The sequence below is a fragment of the Panulirus ornatus genome, chromosome 2, assembly GCF_036320965.1.
Source record: "Panulirus ornatus isolate Po-2019 chromosome 2, ASM3632096v1, whole genome shotgun sequence".
NCBI classification, from domain to species: domain Eukaryota; kingdom Metazoa; phylum Arthropoda; class Malacostraca; order Decapoda; family Palinuridae; genus Panulirus; species Panulirus ornatus.
Genome location: NC_092225.1, coordinates 87,530,970 through 87,549,625, shown reverse-complemented (window position 1 = coordinate 87,549,625; position 18,656 = coordinate 87,530,970). Strand labels below are relative to the sequence as shown.

Below are 18,656 nucleotides of genomic sequence, written 5' to 3'. Positions count from 1 at the left end.
GTGAAAGAGAAGAGGGAGGCATTTGGACGATTTTTGCAGGGAAAAAATGCAATTGAATGGGAGAAGTATAAAAGAAAGAGACAAGAGGTCAAGAGAAAGGTGCAAGAGGTGAAAAAAAGGGCAAATGAGAGTTGGGGTGAGAGAGTATCATTAAATTTTAGGGAGAATAAAAAGATGTTCTGGAAGGAGGTAAATAGGGTGCGTAAGACAAAGGGAGCAAATGGGAACTTCAGTGAAGGGCGTAAATGGGGAGGTGATAACAAGTAGTGGTGATGTGAGAAGGAGATGGAATGAGTATTTTGAAGGTTTGTTGAATGTGTCTGATGACAGAGTGGCAGATATAGGGTGTTTGGGTCGAGGTGGTGTGCAAAGTGAGAGGGTTAGGGAAAATGATTTGGTAAACAGAGAAGAGGTAGTAAAAGCTTTGCGGAAGATGAAAGCCGGCAAGGCAGCAGGTTTGGATGGTATTGCAGTGGAATTTATAAAAAAGGGGGTGACTGTATTGTTGACTGGTTGGTAAGGTTATTTAATGTATGTATGACTCATGGTGAGGTGCCTGAGGATTGGCGGAACGCGTGCATAGTGCCATTGTACAAAGGCAAAGGGGATAAGAGTGAGTGCTCAAATTACAGAGGTATAAGTTTGTTGAGTATTCCTGGTAAATTATATGGGAGGGTATTGATTGAGAGGGTGAAGGCATGTACAGAGCATCAGATTGGGGAAGAGCAGTGTGGTTTCAGAAGTGGTAGAGGATGTGTGGATCAGGTGTTTGCTTTGAAGAATGTATGTGAGAAATACTTAGAAAAGCAAATGGATTTGTATGTAGCATTTATGGATCTGGAGAAGGCATATGATAGAGTTGATAGAGATGCTCTGTGGAAGGTATTAAAAATATATGGTGTGGGAGGCAAGTTGTTAGAAGCAGTGAAAAGTTTTTATCGAGGATGTAAGGCATGTGTACGTGTAGGAAGAGAGGAAAGTGATTGGTTCTCAGTGAATGTAGGTTTGCGGCAGGGGTGTGTGATGTCTCCATGGTTGTTTAATTTGTTTATGGATGGGGTTGTTAGGGAGGTAAATGCAAGAGTCTTGGAAAGAGGGGCAAGTATGAAGTCTGTTGGGGATGAGAGAGCTTGGGAAGTGAGTCAGTTGTTGTTCGCTGATGATACAGCGCTGGTGGCGGATTCATGTGAGAAACTGCAGAAGCTGGTGACGGAGTTTGGTAAAGTGTGTGGAAGAAGAAAGTTAAGAGTAAATGTGAATAAGAGCAAGGTTATTAGGTACAGTAGGGTTGAGGGTCAAGTCAATTGGGAGGTGAGTTTGAATGGAGAAAAACTGGAGGAAGTGAAGTGTTTTAGATATCTGGGAGTGGATCTGTCAGCGGATGGAACCATGGAAGCGGAAGTGGATCATAGGGTGGGGGAGGGGGCGAAAATTTTGGGAGCCTTGAAAAATGTGTGGAAGTCGAGAACATTATCCCGGAAAGCAAAAATGGGTATGTTTGAAGGAATAGTGGTTCCAACAATGTTGTATGGTTGCGAGGCGTGGGCTATGGATAGAGTTGTGCGCAGGAGGATGGATGTGCTGGAAATGAGATGTTTGAGGACAATGTGTGGTGTGAGGTGGTTTGATCGAGTAAGTAACGTAAGGGTAAGAGAGATGTGTGGAAATAAAAAGAGCGTGGTTGAGAGAGCAGAAGAGGGTGTTTTGAAGTGGTTTGGGTACATGGAGGGAATGAGTGAGGAAAGATTGACCAAGAGGATATATGTGTCGGAGGTGGAGGGAACAAGGAGAAGAGGGAGACCAAATTGGAGGTGGAAAGATGGAGTGAAAAGGATTTTGTGTGATCGGGACCTGAACATGCAGGAGGGTGAAAGGAGGGCAAGGAATAGAGTGAATTGGAGCGATGTGGTATACAGGGGTTGACGTGCTGTCAGTGGATTGAATCAAGGCATGTGAAGCATCCGGGGTAAACCATGGAAAGCTGTGTAGGTATGTATATTTGCGTGTGTGGACGTGTGTATGTACATGTGTATGGGGGGGGTTGGGCCATTTCTTTCGTCTGTTTCCTTGCGCTACCTCGCAAACGCGGGAGACAGCGACGAGGTATAAAAAAAAAAAAAATTAGAAATTAAACAAGGTTTGAAGATTTATGTTTTTCCTTTTTGACAAACTAATGCTTCACTCTAACCATTTGAATAATCAAATTCAACTAAGAAACAGCATAGGTTTTCAAGTTTTCCCAGTTTTCTTGATTATTAGATAATAAACAAAGCTTGCAGATTTATATATATTTTTTTGGCAAACTAAAGCATTTCTCAAAGTGTTTGAATAATCAAACTCTACAAAGAAGCCCCATGCAATGATGGGGTGAGGCCATATCTCCCATCATTCATTATGATAATCCCAAGTAAATTATTTTCTAACATATTGTAGCTTTTCAATGTTTAACATAATTTTCATATCATTCTCTCATTATTAGCAAAATATCAAGGTTTTACTGTTTTTTTTTAATCTCTTTTAGGCATGTGTAAAATAAATGTCCCCTTTTTGAAGGTATTGGTGTCTTGTTATTTGTTATGTTTTCATTATTATTCTCACTAAACACTAGCTGAACAGATTGCTGATTTTTAATGTTACTACATTACTTACACCGGTAATCTCCTCTTAGCATTTTTTCATTTGAGGTCCTTTTATTTTAAAGTCATTAAGGAAGTAGGTAACTGATTTCCTTTAGACGATATTTGGTCTGGTTTGATAATGATGTTTTTCTTACTACTGTTATCATTATCATTATTGTTATGATTATTTTCTTTTTTCATATATGTCTCCTGTGTGAGGAGGTATCATCCAGAACAGATGACTGAGCCATAGAAGAAAAAAGACCCTCATTTGGTTCTTTCCTCTGGGAAGTGATACAGATGGGGAGAATTTTCAGCCCCTCTCCTCCCACTTAGTCACCTTCTACAACAGGCAGGGAATGTGGAGGTAGAATTCTTTCTCCCCTACCTCCAGGATAATATTTTTTTTTTCATTATACTTAGTCTCTGTCTCCTGCGTTAGCAAGGTAGCGCAAGGAAGCAGACGAAAGAATGGCCCAACCCACCCACATAGACATGTATATACATACACGTCCACATGGACATTTACATACCTATACATTTCAATGTGGTTTCAGAAGTGGTAGAGGATGTGTGGATCAGGTGTTTGCTTTGAAGAATGTATGTGAGAAATACTTAGAAAGACAGATGACTTTGTATGTAGCATTTATGGATCTGGAGAAGGCATATTATAGAGATGCTCTGTGGAAGGTATTAAAAGTATATGGTGTGGGAGGTAAGTTGCTAGAGGCTGTGAAAAGTTTTTATCGAGGATGTAGGGCATGTGTATGAGTAGAAAGAGAGGAAAGTGATTGGTTCCCAGTGAATGTTGGTTTGCGGCAAGGGTGCGAGATGTCTCCGTGGTTGTTTAATTTGTTTATGGATGGTGTTGTTAGGGAGGTGAATGCAAGTGTTGTGGAGAGAGGGGCAAGTATGCAGTCTGTTGTGGATGAGAGGGCTTGGGAAGCGAGTCAGTTGTTGTTCGCTGTTGATACAGCGCTGGTGGCTGATTCAGATGAGAAACTGCAGAAGCTGGTTATCGAGTTTGGTGAAGTGTGTGAAAGAAGAAAGCTGAAAGTAAATGTGAATAAGAGCAAGGTTATTAGGTTCAGTAGTGTTGAGGGACAAGTCAATTGGAAGGTAAGTTTGAATGGAGAAGAACTGGAGGAAGTGAAGTGTTTTAGATATCTAGAAGTGGATTTAGCTGGAGATGGAAACCTGGAAGTGGAAGTGGAAGTTAATCACAGGGTGTGGGAGAGGGTGAAGGTTCTGGGAGCATTGAAAAATGTGTGGAAGGCGTGAACATTATCTTGGAGAGCAAAAATGGGTATGTTTGAAGGAATGGTGGTTCCAACAATGTTATATGGTCGCAAGGCATGGGCTATAGATAAGGTTGAGTGGAGGAGGGTGGATGTGTTGGAAATGAGATGTTTGAGGACAATATGTGGTGTGAGGTGGTTTGATCGAGTAATTAATGAAAGGGTAAGATATATGTGTGGTAATAAAAAGGGTGTGGTTGAGAGAGCAGAAGAGGGTGTATGGAAATGGTTTGGTCTCATGGAGAGAATGAGTGAGGATAGATTGGCAGAGGATATATGTGTCAGAGGTGGAGGGAACGAGAAGTAGGAGACCAAATTGGAAGTGAAAGGAGGGTGAAAGGAGTGCAAAGAATAGAGTGAATAGGAACCATGTGGTTTACTGGGGTTGACGTGCTGTCAGTGGATTGAACCAGAGAATGTGAAGCATCTGGGGTAAACCATGGAAAGTTTTGTGGGTCCTGGATGTGGAAAGGGAGCTGTTGTTTCAGTGCATGACACATGACAGCTAGAGACTGAGTGTGGATGAATGTAGCCTTTGTTGTCTTTTCTTAGCGCTACCTCGCATGCATGTGGGGGGAGGGGTGTGCAATTTCATGTGTGGTGGGATGGCGGCTGGAATGGATGAAGGCAGCATGTATGAATATTTACATGTTTATTGATGTATATGTCTGTGTATGTATATGTATACGTTGAAATGTATAGGTATGTATATGTGTGTGTGTGGGTGTTGATGTATATACATGTGTATGTGGGTGGGTTGGGCCATTCTTTCGTCTGTTTCCTTGCGCTACCTCGCCAACGCAGGAGACAGCGACAAAGTATAACAGATAAAGTATAATATGTGTGTGTGTCAGAGATGGAGGGAATGAGGCAAATTGGGAGACCAAATTAGAGGTGGAAGGATGGAGTGAAAAAGATTTTGAGCGATCAGGGCCTGAACATGCAGGAGGGTGTAAAGTGTGCATGGAATAGAGTGAATTGGAACAATGTGGTATACCGGGGTCGAGGTGCTGTCAATGGATTGAACCAGAGCATTTGAAGTGTCTGGGGTAAACCATGGAAGGTTTTGTGGGGCCTAGATTGGAAAGGGAGCTGTGGTTTTGGTGCATTACACATGATAGCTAGAGACTGAGTGTGAACGAATGTGGCCTTTGTTGTCTTTCCTAGCGCTACCTCGCACACTTGTGGGGGGAGGGGGGGTGCCAATTCATGTGTGGCGGGCTGGCGTCGGGAATGGCTGAGGGCAGTAAGGATGAATATGTACATGTGTATATATGTATTTTTCTGTTTATGTATATGTATGTATACATTGAAATGTATAGGTATGTATATGTGCGTGTGAGGGCGTGTATGTATATACGTGTATGTGGGTGGGTTGGGCCATTCTTTTGTCTGTTTCCTTGCACTACCTCACTAATGCGGGAGACAGCGACAAAGTATAATAAATTAGTATTTTTTTTTTTTCCGCTTTCTCCCGCGTTTGCGAGGTAGCGCAAGGAAACAGACGAAAGAAATGGCCCAACCCACCCCCATACACAATGTATATACATACACGTCCACACACGCAAATATACATACCTATACATCTCAATGTACACATATATATACACACACAGACACATACATATATACCCATGCACACAATTCACACTGTCTGCCTTTATTTATTCCCATCGCCACCTTGCCACACATGGAATACCATTCCCCTTCCCCCTCATGTGTGTGAGGTAGCACTAGGAAAAGACAACAAAGGCCCCTTTCGTTCACACTCAGTCTCTAGCTGTCATGCAATAATGCCCGAAACCACAGCTCCCTTTCCACATCCAGGCCCCACACCACTTTCCATGGTTTACCCCAGATGCTTCACATACCCTGATTTAATCCACTGACAGCATGTCAACCTTGGTATACCACATCGATCCAATTCACTCTATTCCTTGCCCGCCTTTCACCCTCCTGCATGTTCAGGCCCCGATCACACAAAATCTTTTTCGCTCCATCTTTCCACCTCCAATTTGGACTCCCACTTCTCCTCGTTCCCTCCACCTCCGACACATATATCCTCTTGGTCAATCTTTCCTCACTCATTCTCTCCATGTGCCCAAACCATTTCAAAACACCCTCTTCTGCTCTCTCAACCACGCTCTTTTTATTTCCACACATCTCTCTTACCCTTACATTACCTACTCGATCAAACCACCTCACACCACACATTGTCCTCAAACATCTCATTTCCAGCACATCCACCCTCCTGCGCACAACTCTATCCATAGCCCACGCCTCGCAACCATACAACATTGTTGGAACCACTATTCCTTCAAACATACCCATTTTTGCTTTCCAAGATAATGTTGTCGACTTCCACACATTCTTCAAGGCTCCCAGGATTTTCGCCCCCTCCCCCACCCTATGATTCACTTCCACTTCCATGGTTCCATCCGCTGCCAGATCCACTCCCAGATATCAAAAACACTTTACTTCCTCCAGTTTTTCTCCATTCAAACTTACCTCCCAATTGACTTGACCCTCAACCCTACTGTACCTAATAACCTTGCTCTTATTCACATTTACTTTTAACTTTCCTCTTTCACACACTTTACCAAACTCAGTCACCAGCCTCTGCAGTTTCTCACATGAATCAGCCACCAGCACTGTATCATCAGCGAACAACAACTGACTCACTTCCCAAGCTCTCTCATCCACAACAGACTGCATACTTGCCCCTCTTTGCAAAACTCTTGCATTCACCTCCCTAACAACCCCATCCATAAACAAATTAAACAACCATGGAGACATCACACACCCCTGCCACAAACCTACATTCACTGAGAACTGAGGGGGCGAAAATTCTGGGAGCCTTGAAGAATGTTTGGAAGTCGAGAACATTATCTCAGAAAGCAAAAATGGGTATGTTTGAAGGAATAGTGCTTCCAACAATGTTGTATGGTTGCGAGGCATGGGCTATGGATAGAGTTGTGTGCAGGAGGGTGGATGTGCTGGAAATGAGATGTTTGAGGACAATATGTGGTGTGAGGTAGTTTGATCGAGTAAGTAATAATAGGGTAAGAGAGATGTGTGGTAATAAAAAGAGCATGGTTGAGAGAGCAGAAGAGGGTGTTTTGAAATGCTTTGGTCACATGGAGAGAGTGAGTGAGGAAAGATTGACCAAGAGGATATATGTGTCGGAGGTGGAGGGAACGAGGAGAAGTGGGAGACCAAATTGGAGGTGGAAAGATGGAGTGAAAAAGATTTTGTGTGATCGGGGCCTGAACATGCAGGAGGGTGAAAGGCGGGCAAGGAATAGAGTGAATTGGATCGATGTGGTATACCGGGGTTGACGTGCAGTCAGTGGATTGAATCAGGGCATGTGAAGCGTATGGGGTAAACCATGGAAAGTTGTGTGGGGCCTGGATGTGGAAAGGGAGCTGTGGTTTCGGGCATTATTGCGTGGCAGCTAGAGACTGAGTGTGAACGAATGGGGCCTTTGTTTTTTCCTAGCGCTACCTCGCACACATGAGGGGGGAGGGGGATGGTATTCCATGTGTGGCGAGGTGGCGATGGGAATGAATAAAGGCAGACAGTGTGAATTGTGTGCATGGGTATATATGTATGTGTCTGTGTGTGTATATATATGTGTACATTGAGATGTATCGGTATGTATATTTGCGTGTGTGGACGTGTATGTATATGCATGTGTATGGGGGTGGGTTGGGCCATTTCTTTCGTCTGTTTCCATGCGCTACCTCGCAAACGCGGGAGACAGCGACAAAGCAAAATAATGATAATAATAATTTTTTTTTTTTCATACTATTCGCCATTTCCCGCATATATATATTATCATATACACATATACATACACATACGCAGAGATATGCATATATACCCATGTATTCATACTGGCTTGCCTTCATCCATTCCTGGTGCTACCCCACCCCACAGGGAACAGCATCACTACTCCCTGCTTCATCAAGGTAGTGCCAGGAAGGCAGACAAAAAAAGGCAACATTCATCCACACCCAGTCTCTGACTGTCATGTGTCATGCTACAAAACCACAGCTCCCTATCCACATCCAGGCTCCACAGACCTTTCCATGGTTTTCCCCAGATGTTTCACATACCCTGGTTCAGTCCATTGACAGCATGTCAGTCTGGTATACCATTTCATTCCAATTCACTGTGTTCCATGTATGCCTCTCACCCTCCTGTATGTCCAGGCCCCAGTCACTCAAAATCTTTTTCACTCCATCCTTCCACCTCCAGTTTGATCTCCCACTTCTTGTTCCCTCCACCTCTGACACATATATCCTCTTTGTCAACCTTTCCCCGCTCATTCTCTCCATATGTCCAAACCATTTCAACACACCCTCTTCTACTCTTTCAACCACACTTTTTTATTACCACACATCTCTTTAACACTTTCATTTCTTACACATACAAACACACACATATACATATATACGCATGTACATATTCATACTTGCTCATCTTTATTCATTCGTGGTACCACCCTACCCCACAGGAAACAGCATTGCCATCCCCTGCATCAGCAAGGTAGCACCAGAAAACATATAAAGAATTGCCAAATCTGCACTTATCCATTCTCTAATCTATTTGAATCTTAATGTAAACTCATCCTGCTGTTGAATGACTTAATATACACTTTTTAGCATGTTTCACTAATTTCAGTCTTTGATCCAAACAATCAACATCTGGTCCATGTCCTTCATAACTTCACCTTTGATATGAGAGATCTGTGTTGCACCTCAAAGGTATCATGCTGGAGGCACGCTGCCTCACTCTGTATCTCATTCTTATCTATACCACTTTGATCAGCATTGAAAGCCTCAAAATCTTTAACTTTACCCCCAAGTTGGTACTCTTCCTGCTCTTCTTCCCACAAGTACTAGACTCATGTTGGCATTTTCCACATATAGTTGTAGTGGGTTTGAAGGAGTTAAGTGCAATATTAGAATATAAGAATGCGAGTTGTATGATAACTGCAAGTTATATTTATTGGACTGGCTGCTTTAGTTTTTGATGAATCCCAAAATGATTGTATGCCCTGTGTTAGCAGTCATTTGTCTGGACAGCTAAGGCAGATTTAGCTTCATGTATCCAAGTAGTGAGTAGAAGAGTAGACTTGCAAGCAGGGATCAAAGGATAGTTAAGCAAAAAAAAAAAGAATTTATACCTAAGGAATTAGGTGTTCTCAAACTTTTTTTTTTCCATTGGAGGCTTCAGTCATAAACAAAAGTCCATATCAAGGCTGGGTCTTAATTGAAACATAGAAAGGTTAATGAATGGGAAAAAGAAGAAACAAGGGAAAATATTTCCAAATTTTGGAGGAAGTGAAAAACCAGTCTTTTGAAATATTCCAGGTCACTGTTATTGGGAAAAGCATGAGAGGATAGAGAGTTCCAGTGTCAAAATATAGGGAAAGAAACCATTAACAAAACAGCCCATGCTTGAGTTGCCTACAACGTTATCGTATGACATAGCAGCTTGCTGAGCATTACATAGTCTAGGTAGTGGTGGGGACACAAAAGTAGCCAACTCTCAGAAGCAAAAACCAAAGTTGTACTGATAGAAGAGTGAAGTGATCTAACGCTGTGGCATAGAGCAAGTGTATCGAGTTTTGAAGTTAGCTTGGGAGAGCTTAAGAATTGAATTCTTTCAACCCAACTCTGTCAGGTAAGGATGGAGAGCTAGAACCACTCTAGATGTGAGAGCAGTACTCCATGCTAGAACAGATCAATCCTTTGAGTAAACAGAGCAACTGCTCAGAAGAGAAATTTTGACATCTCAACAGACTTCCAGTTTCTTTGAGGCAGACTTAGCTATATCTGTAATGTTGGGTCTTCATGTTGAAGGAGAGAGGAAAGATGTGAGGAATTTTCAATAGAGAGATGGGCAGAAACTGGGTCTTGGAGACATTACACTTAACAAGATTTTATCTGCCCCACTGAAATATCTTGTCTAAGTCTGAATTTCTTGAGGAAGTTGTGTCAAGATGAGTTGCAGATTGGATTAGAGAAGCAGCAGAATTGAAGGATTCAGAGGAATGTCATCAGTATATGAGTGCATTTGGTTATTTGTGGAAGAAAGGAGATCATTGATAAAAAGGAGAAAAAGTGTGGAAGACAGGTCACAACCTTGAGGGACACTACTGTTAGTGGAGAAAGGGGGAGAGGCTGATCTGCTAACAACCACATAGATATGAGGGAGCAAAATGAAGGAGGGAAAGCAAAAGAGGGAAGCTTAGAAATGAGACCCCAATGCTATAAATATATCAAGGGCAACTACATAAGATTTCGCAAAATATTTCAGAGACGATTACCAAACATTAATAAGATAGGAAGAGTATCACTGGTTGATCTCACCTTACAGAAACCATATTGGTAATCAGAGAGGAAGATGAGATTTAAGATGTCTGAGGATATTGGAGTTGAGGAGGGATTCAAAGACTTTGGAAATGGTAGATGTCAAAGCAGCAGGACAGTAGTTAGAGAGGATAGAACAGTCATCGTTCTTCAGGATGGGATATACCAAAGCATGCTTCCAAGAAGGGAAAATTATGGTTTTTAAACAGAAATGGAACAGATGAGCAAGCACAGGTGCAAGTTCAGAGGCACATTCTTTCAGTACATGGGGATGGATGCAATCAGGGCCATAAGTCTTGCTTGGGTTATTTCTTTTTGTGGTTGGTCATTTAGCAGTTAGAGATAGTTTTATGTCCGTATTATAAAATCTTAAAGAATCACTTAAAAGGAAATATGTTTTGTGCTGATTTGAGTGAAACTATTTTCTGTGGTTTCTTGTGTTTATGATCCGATAGCTCAGCTTCAAATAGCCAGAGATGAGTGTTGCGTAAAAGCTCACTGTGTTCCTACTTAACTAACATGTAAATTTAGAAGCTCAACACTGGCTTCTGTTGTATTAGTGTCATGTTAGACAAAATAGCCCACTCTCCCCACCTGGTTTTCATGCACAAGGTAGCACTGTACTTTGATGGCACAATCTCACTGGCAGTGCCTCTATGGATGCTCAGAGATTTAATGATAATCAGAGAGATTACTGTGTATGATACATGTTCGCTAATTTTTGCATGGGTAAGGTGGCATCCATAACAGATATGATACATGTTTGCTAATTTTTGCATGGGTAAGGTGGCATCCATAACAGATGACCGAGCCTTAGAACTTAGATCTGAGAACATAAGAAGAATTACCTGTTTCTCTGCTGTCGTCTTGAAAGCATTTGTGAAAATGTACATGCGTCTTATCATGGAAAGAGTTAACATAAGTGTATTATGCATAAAATCAATGCTTCTCTTTGTAAAGGTTGAGTGAATAGGAAACATTTGTCAATAATTCCACTCACTGAATTTACATAGTTTCTGCAGTGTTTCACTCATATAACTTTTCTTTTTTCTACTTATAAATTGTAAGTAATCCATCATAATTTTTCCAGAAATCTGTTCATAGGAACCAGTTTTTTAACATGTTATTGCAGGTATCTGGTTTTACTATTTTTCAACTTTATTTTTAAGGTGGCTCAGGTTATTAGAAATTTTCTTGCCTTTGGCTTTTCTCTGGTGTTTGGTGTCTTTTGTCATTGACAGGAGACCTCAAAATACCAATTACTCATTTCAGACTGAAACTTTTACATTCAAATGACAGCTGTAATTTTTTGTCTCTGCAGGTGAAACCGTTTACAGATATCGTCGTTATCCTGAGCGCCACCAAGTCATTGGGCAGGTTTTCAGTCACACTTCTCCGATCTTGGATTTAGACTTATCCCCGTACAATGAATGTATCCTTTTGTAGGTCTAAGAATTTTCATTCATGGAGGTTTGTGAAGGCTTGCTTGCATAACTCTTTAGGCCTTTTGATCCTTCAAAACAAGGCACATTCATACTCTTACTTCTGTTGTGATACCAGAAGGTAAGTTTTCTAAAGCCATTGGTTAAAGTAAGTATTGATAGATATAGCAGAGATCATTGAGATTATCAGATCAGTAAAGGAAAAGTAATAAAGAATAAAATGAAGTTACAGATTTGGTAAAACAGAGCCATTAGATCTATCCCTTCATATTTCCACCATTTTTGACACATTTCCTCTCCTCACTCATGAGTGGGAAGAGAGGAGAGTGAGTGGCTCCAAGTGAATGTAGGTCTGCAGCCGGGGTGTGCAGTGTCACCATGGCTGTTTAATTTGTTTGTAGATGGGGTATTGAGGGAGGTAAATGTAAGTTTTGGAGAGAGTGACAAGTATGCAGTCTGGAGGGGATGAGGGGGCCTAGGAAGTGAGTCAGTTGTTGTTCACTGGTGACATAGCTATGGTAGCAGATTGGAGTGAAAAATATGCAGAAGTTGGTGACTGAGTTTGGAAAAATTGGTGAAAGGAGGAAGTTGAGAGTTAATGTGAATAAAAGAAAGGTCATTGAGTTTTGCAGGGTAGAAGGACAGGTTAGTTGGTGTGAATGTTTGAATTGAGAGAATGTGGAGGAAGGGAAGTGTTTTAGATACCTGGGAGTGGACATGGTGGCAAATGAAACCATGGAAGTGGAAGTGAGTCATAGGTTGGAGGAGGGGGCAAAGGTTCTAGAATCATTGAGGAGAGTGTGGAAAGTGAGATGGTTATCTAGATGCAAAAATGGGTATCTGAAGGTATAGTAGTCACAAGAATGTTATATGGATGCAAGGCATTGGCTATAGATGTATGATATGCAGAGGAGAGAGGTGTTGGAAATAAAATGTTTGAGGACAGTATGTTGTGTGAGGTGGTTTGATTAAGGAACAAAAGGATAAGGGAGAAGTGTAATGAAAATAGTGTAGTTGATAGAGCTGAGGAGGATGTGCTGAAATGGTTTGGAGATATGGTGAGAATGAGTGAGGAGAAGTTGACGAAGAGGATATATGTGTGAGAAGTGGAGGGGACATGGAGATGGGGAAGACCATGTTAGAGATGTAAGGATGAAGTGAAAAAGATTTTGAGTGATCGGGGTCTGAACACAAGGAGGGTGAAAGGCGTGCAAGGGTTAGAGTGAATTGGAATGATGTTGTATACAGAGGGCTGTGCTGTCAGTGGACTGAACTAAGGCATATGAAGTGGCTGGAGGAAACTATGGAAAGGTCTTTTGGGCCTGTTTGTGGATAGGGAATTGTGGTTTCAGTATATTGTATATGCCAGTTAGAAAATGGGGATGCGAGTAAATGGTGCCCATTTCTGTCTGTTCCTGGCACTACCTTTCCAACATGGGAAACAGTGATTTAGCATGAAGAAAAGTACAATGCGATTTTGCTATGATGTCTGGGTTAGTACATTGCTTTTACTGCTAGATGGATAGAAAGAAAAACATTCCTGTGCTGGCTTTGTGGATGACACCTTCTTCTTTAGAAAGGGAATTACCATTGCATTTCAGACAGTAGGATTTCATAATTGACAGTTGTCCAGTGGAGAAAATAAGTTTAGATGGAAAAGATACTTATTACATCATGATGCTAGACAGTTCATTTGTCTCTGCCTATGCACCTACTCCTTATACAGGCTCCACACAACTTCCCCAAAGTAAGATAGTTGGAGGTGTGTAGGTCTCATAGGGGTTGATGGAGGAGCAATTAGATAGCTGGCATGAAGAATAGTGAGTGATTGGTAGACTTTTTCATATATTATTTTTCATGCTTTTGTATGATTATGGTGTTCAAGGTGTGTACTCCTGGAGGCACCCTTTATTTGACATGATCACTAATGATGGCACAATGAAGAAATAAGCCTTTCCTTTATTAAAGCCGAGAGTTACTGATGCTTGATGTGAGTTTTGTCAGAATCAACCTGTTTTGAATGTAGCATACTGAATATTGAAATATAGCAATTTTCCTTTTGTATATTTGTGGTTTTCCTTTGAGAAATGTAGCAGAGAGGGAATTATGAACCTTGACTTTGTAAATTTCCTTAACTTGATACAGATCTTATTACTGCAGGGAAAGACAATATGGTTGGCCTTCTCCATCTTGGAGCTCCAAATCATGGTTGGACACAACGATGTGAATTTACTTAAGGAAATTAACTAAGAATTTAGGATGTAACTTGGATGTCTGATTACCCTTCTTTATATGAAGAATTTAGAGTATCTCTTTTTCATGTAAATCTGCTCCCAGTATAGACTGTAGTGAAATTATTTTAAGTTGGTAGATTTCATAGTGCATATTCTCCAGGATTCTTGATTAGATTCATAGTATTAAAAACTTTTCTAATTTTCTTTTATATACTTCATTATAAAGGGTTAAAGAAATGAGGCATTTTCATTTGAGTGCCAGTATGCAAAATGATGTGAATGTTTTGTGCAATGTTTTTTTTCTACAGATATAGATGATTTAAAGTTTTTAAAGAATGTCACACAAAGTGAAAAAAGGTTGTATGTCATTTGTTTTTATATGTAGTATGTTCCTTAAGTCATAAGGTTGTATATTTTAATATTTTTATGTACATATATAGATACCTTGTTTTCTTTAGCATGGGCAAAAATGAAAGTGTGCATAAGTCTCAACACTCATCTGGGTGACACTTGTACTGTGTATGAATGAATGAGTAACAGTAGGATGACTGTTTTTGGTGTTAGATAAATTGGCTGGTATCTCAACATTTAGGTAATTTTATATATGATAAAGGTAGTTCTATGCATTTTGTGTGGCGATTATTTCTAATAAGATTTTAGTCTGTTTCCATGAGTTGGTATCTTGCAGGATGTTGAACTGGTCAAGATGTCTGCTGTTAATGGATGTCTCACTTCCTGTAGGATAAGTGAATGTTTGATTGTGGTATTTAATCAGACATGAAATCTGAAGGTTTCTGCCTGAGTTTTTGCACAGTTTTGCACAGTTCCTATCTTTAGATAGGTTACAGTTGTTTTATGTTTTAGTATTCAGTAACAAATAATGTTTACATTTGATTTAATATAAAAGATATTTCTAACCCATTGACTCTGGTTAGTCTTGATATTTAGTGTACACCTGTGCAGCACTTTTATGTAAATTTAGAAAAATTATCTTTTTTTTTTCTTTGTCATAATTTAACATTTTTTCTGAAACAAATGATACATATATCATGGTAGTAAAACTTTACTTTCTGAAGCTAATGATATACAAATCATCATAGTAAAACTTTATAAAACGTGATGATTTTATCATATGAATAAATGTTCTGGATGCAACTCTGCCAGCAGTACAATGCATTCCTCTGTATGGCATAAAATATACACATCTCATTGCACTCACCTTATAATTTCCATTAATCTATTTTCCATCATTTATATGCATTTATATACATTATGTAGATTAATATTCATTATTTATATACATTTTCTTTGCCGTCTGGGCAGCACAAAATGATGTATTATCCTCCATTGCTTTTTGATGGCTACTTTCAAGCTGAGTTGAAAAAATGCTGGTAGTGGATGTGGAAATGTCTGAATTGTCAGTATTTGTTTTCTGACTTACTTCTTTATTTATCACATGTGGGATTTTTAAATACCTAAGACTGTACAGAGAGTACTTACAGTCAACTGCTAGAAACATCCCAAACAGTGTAAGGCACATCAACAGTCAATGGGTTAATACACAATTTAACTCCTAAATGGCACACAACTTTTTAACTGAACTGGTAAAAAAATAATATTTTACATAAAGCTTTCAGATGTTTTACTCAGAAGCCTGCAAGAGAGTGTCTGATAGTTTGATAAATTAGAGTTATGACAGCAGACCAGTAAGGTGAATTTATTCCAAAGTGTGAAAGACAGGTACCTCAAAAACAACAGTTAATAATTACAAATAGTTTCATAATTTGATATTTTTTTTACTGAAAAGGCATGACTGTTTACATGTAGATAATGAGGATGTAAGGCATGTGTACGTGTAGGAAGAGAGGAAAGTGATTGGTTCTCAGTGAATGTAGGTTTGCGGCAGGGGTGTGTGATGTCTCCATGGTTGTTTAATTTGTTTATGGATGGGGTTGTTAGGGAGGTGAATGCAAGAGTTTTGGAAAGAGGGGCAAGTATGAAGTCTGTTGGGGATGAGAGAGCTTGGGAAGTGAGTCAGTTGTTGTTCGCTGATGATACAGCGCTGGTGGCTGATTCATGTGAGAAACTGCAGAAGCTGGTGACTGAGTTTGGTAAAGTGTGTGAAAGAAGAAAGTTAAGAGTAAATGTGAATAAGAGCAAGGTTATTAGGTACAGTAGGGTTGAGGGTCAAGTCAATTGGGAGGTAAGTTTGAATGGAGAAAAACTGGAGGAAGTAAAGTGTTTTAGATATCTGGGAGTGGATCTGGCAGCGGATGGAACCATGGAAGCAGAAGTGAATCATAGGGTGGGGGAGGGGGCGAAAATCCTGGGAGCCTTGAAGAATGTGTGGAAGTCGACAACATTATCTCGGAAAGCAAAAATGGGCATGTTTGAAGGAATAGTGGTTCCAACAATGTTGTATGGTTGCGAGGTGTGGGCTATGGATAGAGTTGTGCGCAGGAGGGTGGATGTGCTGGAAATGAGATGTTTGAGGACAATGTGTGGTGTGAGGTGGTTTGATCGAGTAAGTAATGTAAGGGTAAGAGAGATGTGTGGAAATAAAAAGAGCATGGTTGAGAGAGCAGAAGAGGGTGTTTTGAAATGGTTTGGACACATGGAGAGAATGAGTGAGGAAAGATTGACCAAGAGGATATATGTGTCGGAGGTGAAGGGAACGAGGAGAAGTGGGAGACCAAATTGGAGGTGGAAAGATGGAGTGAAAAAGATTTTGAGTGATCGGGGCCTGAACATGCAGGAGGGTGAAAGGCGGGCAAGGAATAGAGTGAATTGGATCGATGTGGTATACCGGTTGACGTGCTTTCAGTGGATTGAATCAGGGCATGTGAAGCGTCTGGGGTAAACCATGGAAAGTTGTGTGGGGCCTGGATGTGGAAAGGGAGCTGTGATTTCGGGCATTATTGCATGACAGCTAGAGACTGAGTGTGAACGAATGGGGCCTTTGTTGTCTTTTCCTAGCGCTACCTCGCACACATGAGGGGGGAGGGGGATGGTATTCCATGTGTGGCGAGGTGGCGATTGGAATGAATAAAGGCAGACAATGTGAATTGTGTGCATGGGTATATATGTATGTGTCTGTGTGTGTATATATATGTCTACATTGAGATGTATAGGTATGTATATTTGTGTGTGTGGACGTGTATGTATATACATGTGTATGGGGGTTGGTTGGGCCATTTCTTTCGTCTGTTTCCTTACGCTACCTCGCAAACGCGGGAGACAGCGACAAAGCAAAATAAAAAAAAATAAAATGAGTATTCATAAGATCTTTCCTTATAGGTATCATTTAGCATTTGAATTTTTTTTATGAATTAATATAGATGATTTAGTAATGCTTATGACACATTGCCTCATATTGTATTTATTCTGGGCAGCTATGATTTCTTGCTTGGACGGAGCTGCATTTCTCATTTACAGCCATAAAAGGAACTTCTCATACCAATAAGTCTGGGAAGGAGATAGCATTATCACTCATTTGCAGCACACACACACACACCTTAGTGAAAGGGAGCAAAGGATATGAGTATAAGGCACATCCTTAAATTGGACTGGAGCCACCAGTCGCATGCCACAAGGCTTGGCCTTGGGCCCAATGCTATTCTCAGTGTATGTGGATGACTTGTTTGATGGACTGGATTTCTGCGTAAACATATATCTAAATGATGTCCAGTTTATGACAAATAAGTTATTACTTTAGCTTACAGGGAGACCTAGATAACTCCAAAGTTAGTCTGATGAATGGATGATGAGATTCAATCCAAGTAAGTACAAGATAATGAGGACGGGACATAGTAAAAGAAGGCTTGACTTTGCTTATTACTTACTGGGAATTGAACCACAGGAATGTGTTTGTGAAAGAGACCTTGTGCCAAATCTGATGCTGAGTTGCACATAAGGAGAATTATGAAAAAGGTGAGCTGTCCATTGGCAAATATTAGAATTGCATTCAAGTGTATGGGTAAGAATATTTTTGGCAAGCCATTGGCAACATTAACCAAAACTGGACTATTTCTTGCAAGCCTGGTCTTTTCGTCTGAAGAGGCACAAAGATTTAATTGAAAGGGAACAAAGAAGAGCAATTAAGATGGTACCTAAATTGAAAGGACTGAGCTACAATGAGAGGCTGAGGGCTACAAAGCTGCCTACTATGGAGGTAAGGATAGAAATGGGGTCCTGATAACAACTTTCAAGTGTCTGAATCAGCTGAAAGATACTGAGTGAGCAGTTCTTCAAGAAATGCACCACCAGAGTAACCAGAGGCCATGATGATAAGTTTAACGAAAGGATAGCTAGAAAGGATGTTAAGAAGAGTGATGGATGGTTGGAATAAACTGAACAGGGAGACTGAATGCCAGCACTTTGCAAAGACCTAAGAGCCTACTAAATGGCATATAAAAGTTTACAAGACAGAGCCCTACAAGTAAAGAAGTCTCTCTCCATACTGAACAAATTGATAACAGGTAGGTAATTAAACAGAAACACACAGAGTGAAAGAAGGCCTCACTATCAGTATAATATAGTAGAAAATAAGCTGCAGAAATTTGTGTATGAGGGGGACTTAGGGTTCAACATAATTCTTAAACTTTTGCCAAAGTCCCACCTTAAAAGAATGGTAAAAGACAGTGTCTGCTTGCAAATATTAGAATTGTGTTCAATATTCAACAAG

General features: G+C 40.5%; 1 protein-coding gene across 6 annotated transcripts in view; it reads left to right on the top strand.

Annotated features, from left to right (window-relative positions):
- Positions 1-15,605, top strand: part of LOC139758017 (uncharacterized) — a 335,410-nt gene extending 319,805 nt beyond the window's left edge. For all 6 annotated transcript variants that reach the window (XM_071679044.1, XM_071679027.1, XM_071679036.1 and 3 more), the window contains 2 exons: positions 11,618-11,728; positions 13,884-15,605. In XM_071679044.1, coding sequence (XP_071535145.1) covers positions 11,618-11,728; positions 13,884-13,975 — 203 coding nt within the window. In that variant the 3' untranslated portion in view covers positions 13,976-15,605. The remainder of the gene's footprint in view (positions 1-11,617; positions 11,729-13,883) is intronic.
- Positions 15,606-18,656: the final 3,051 nt, after the last annotated feature.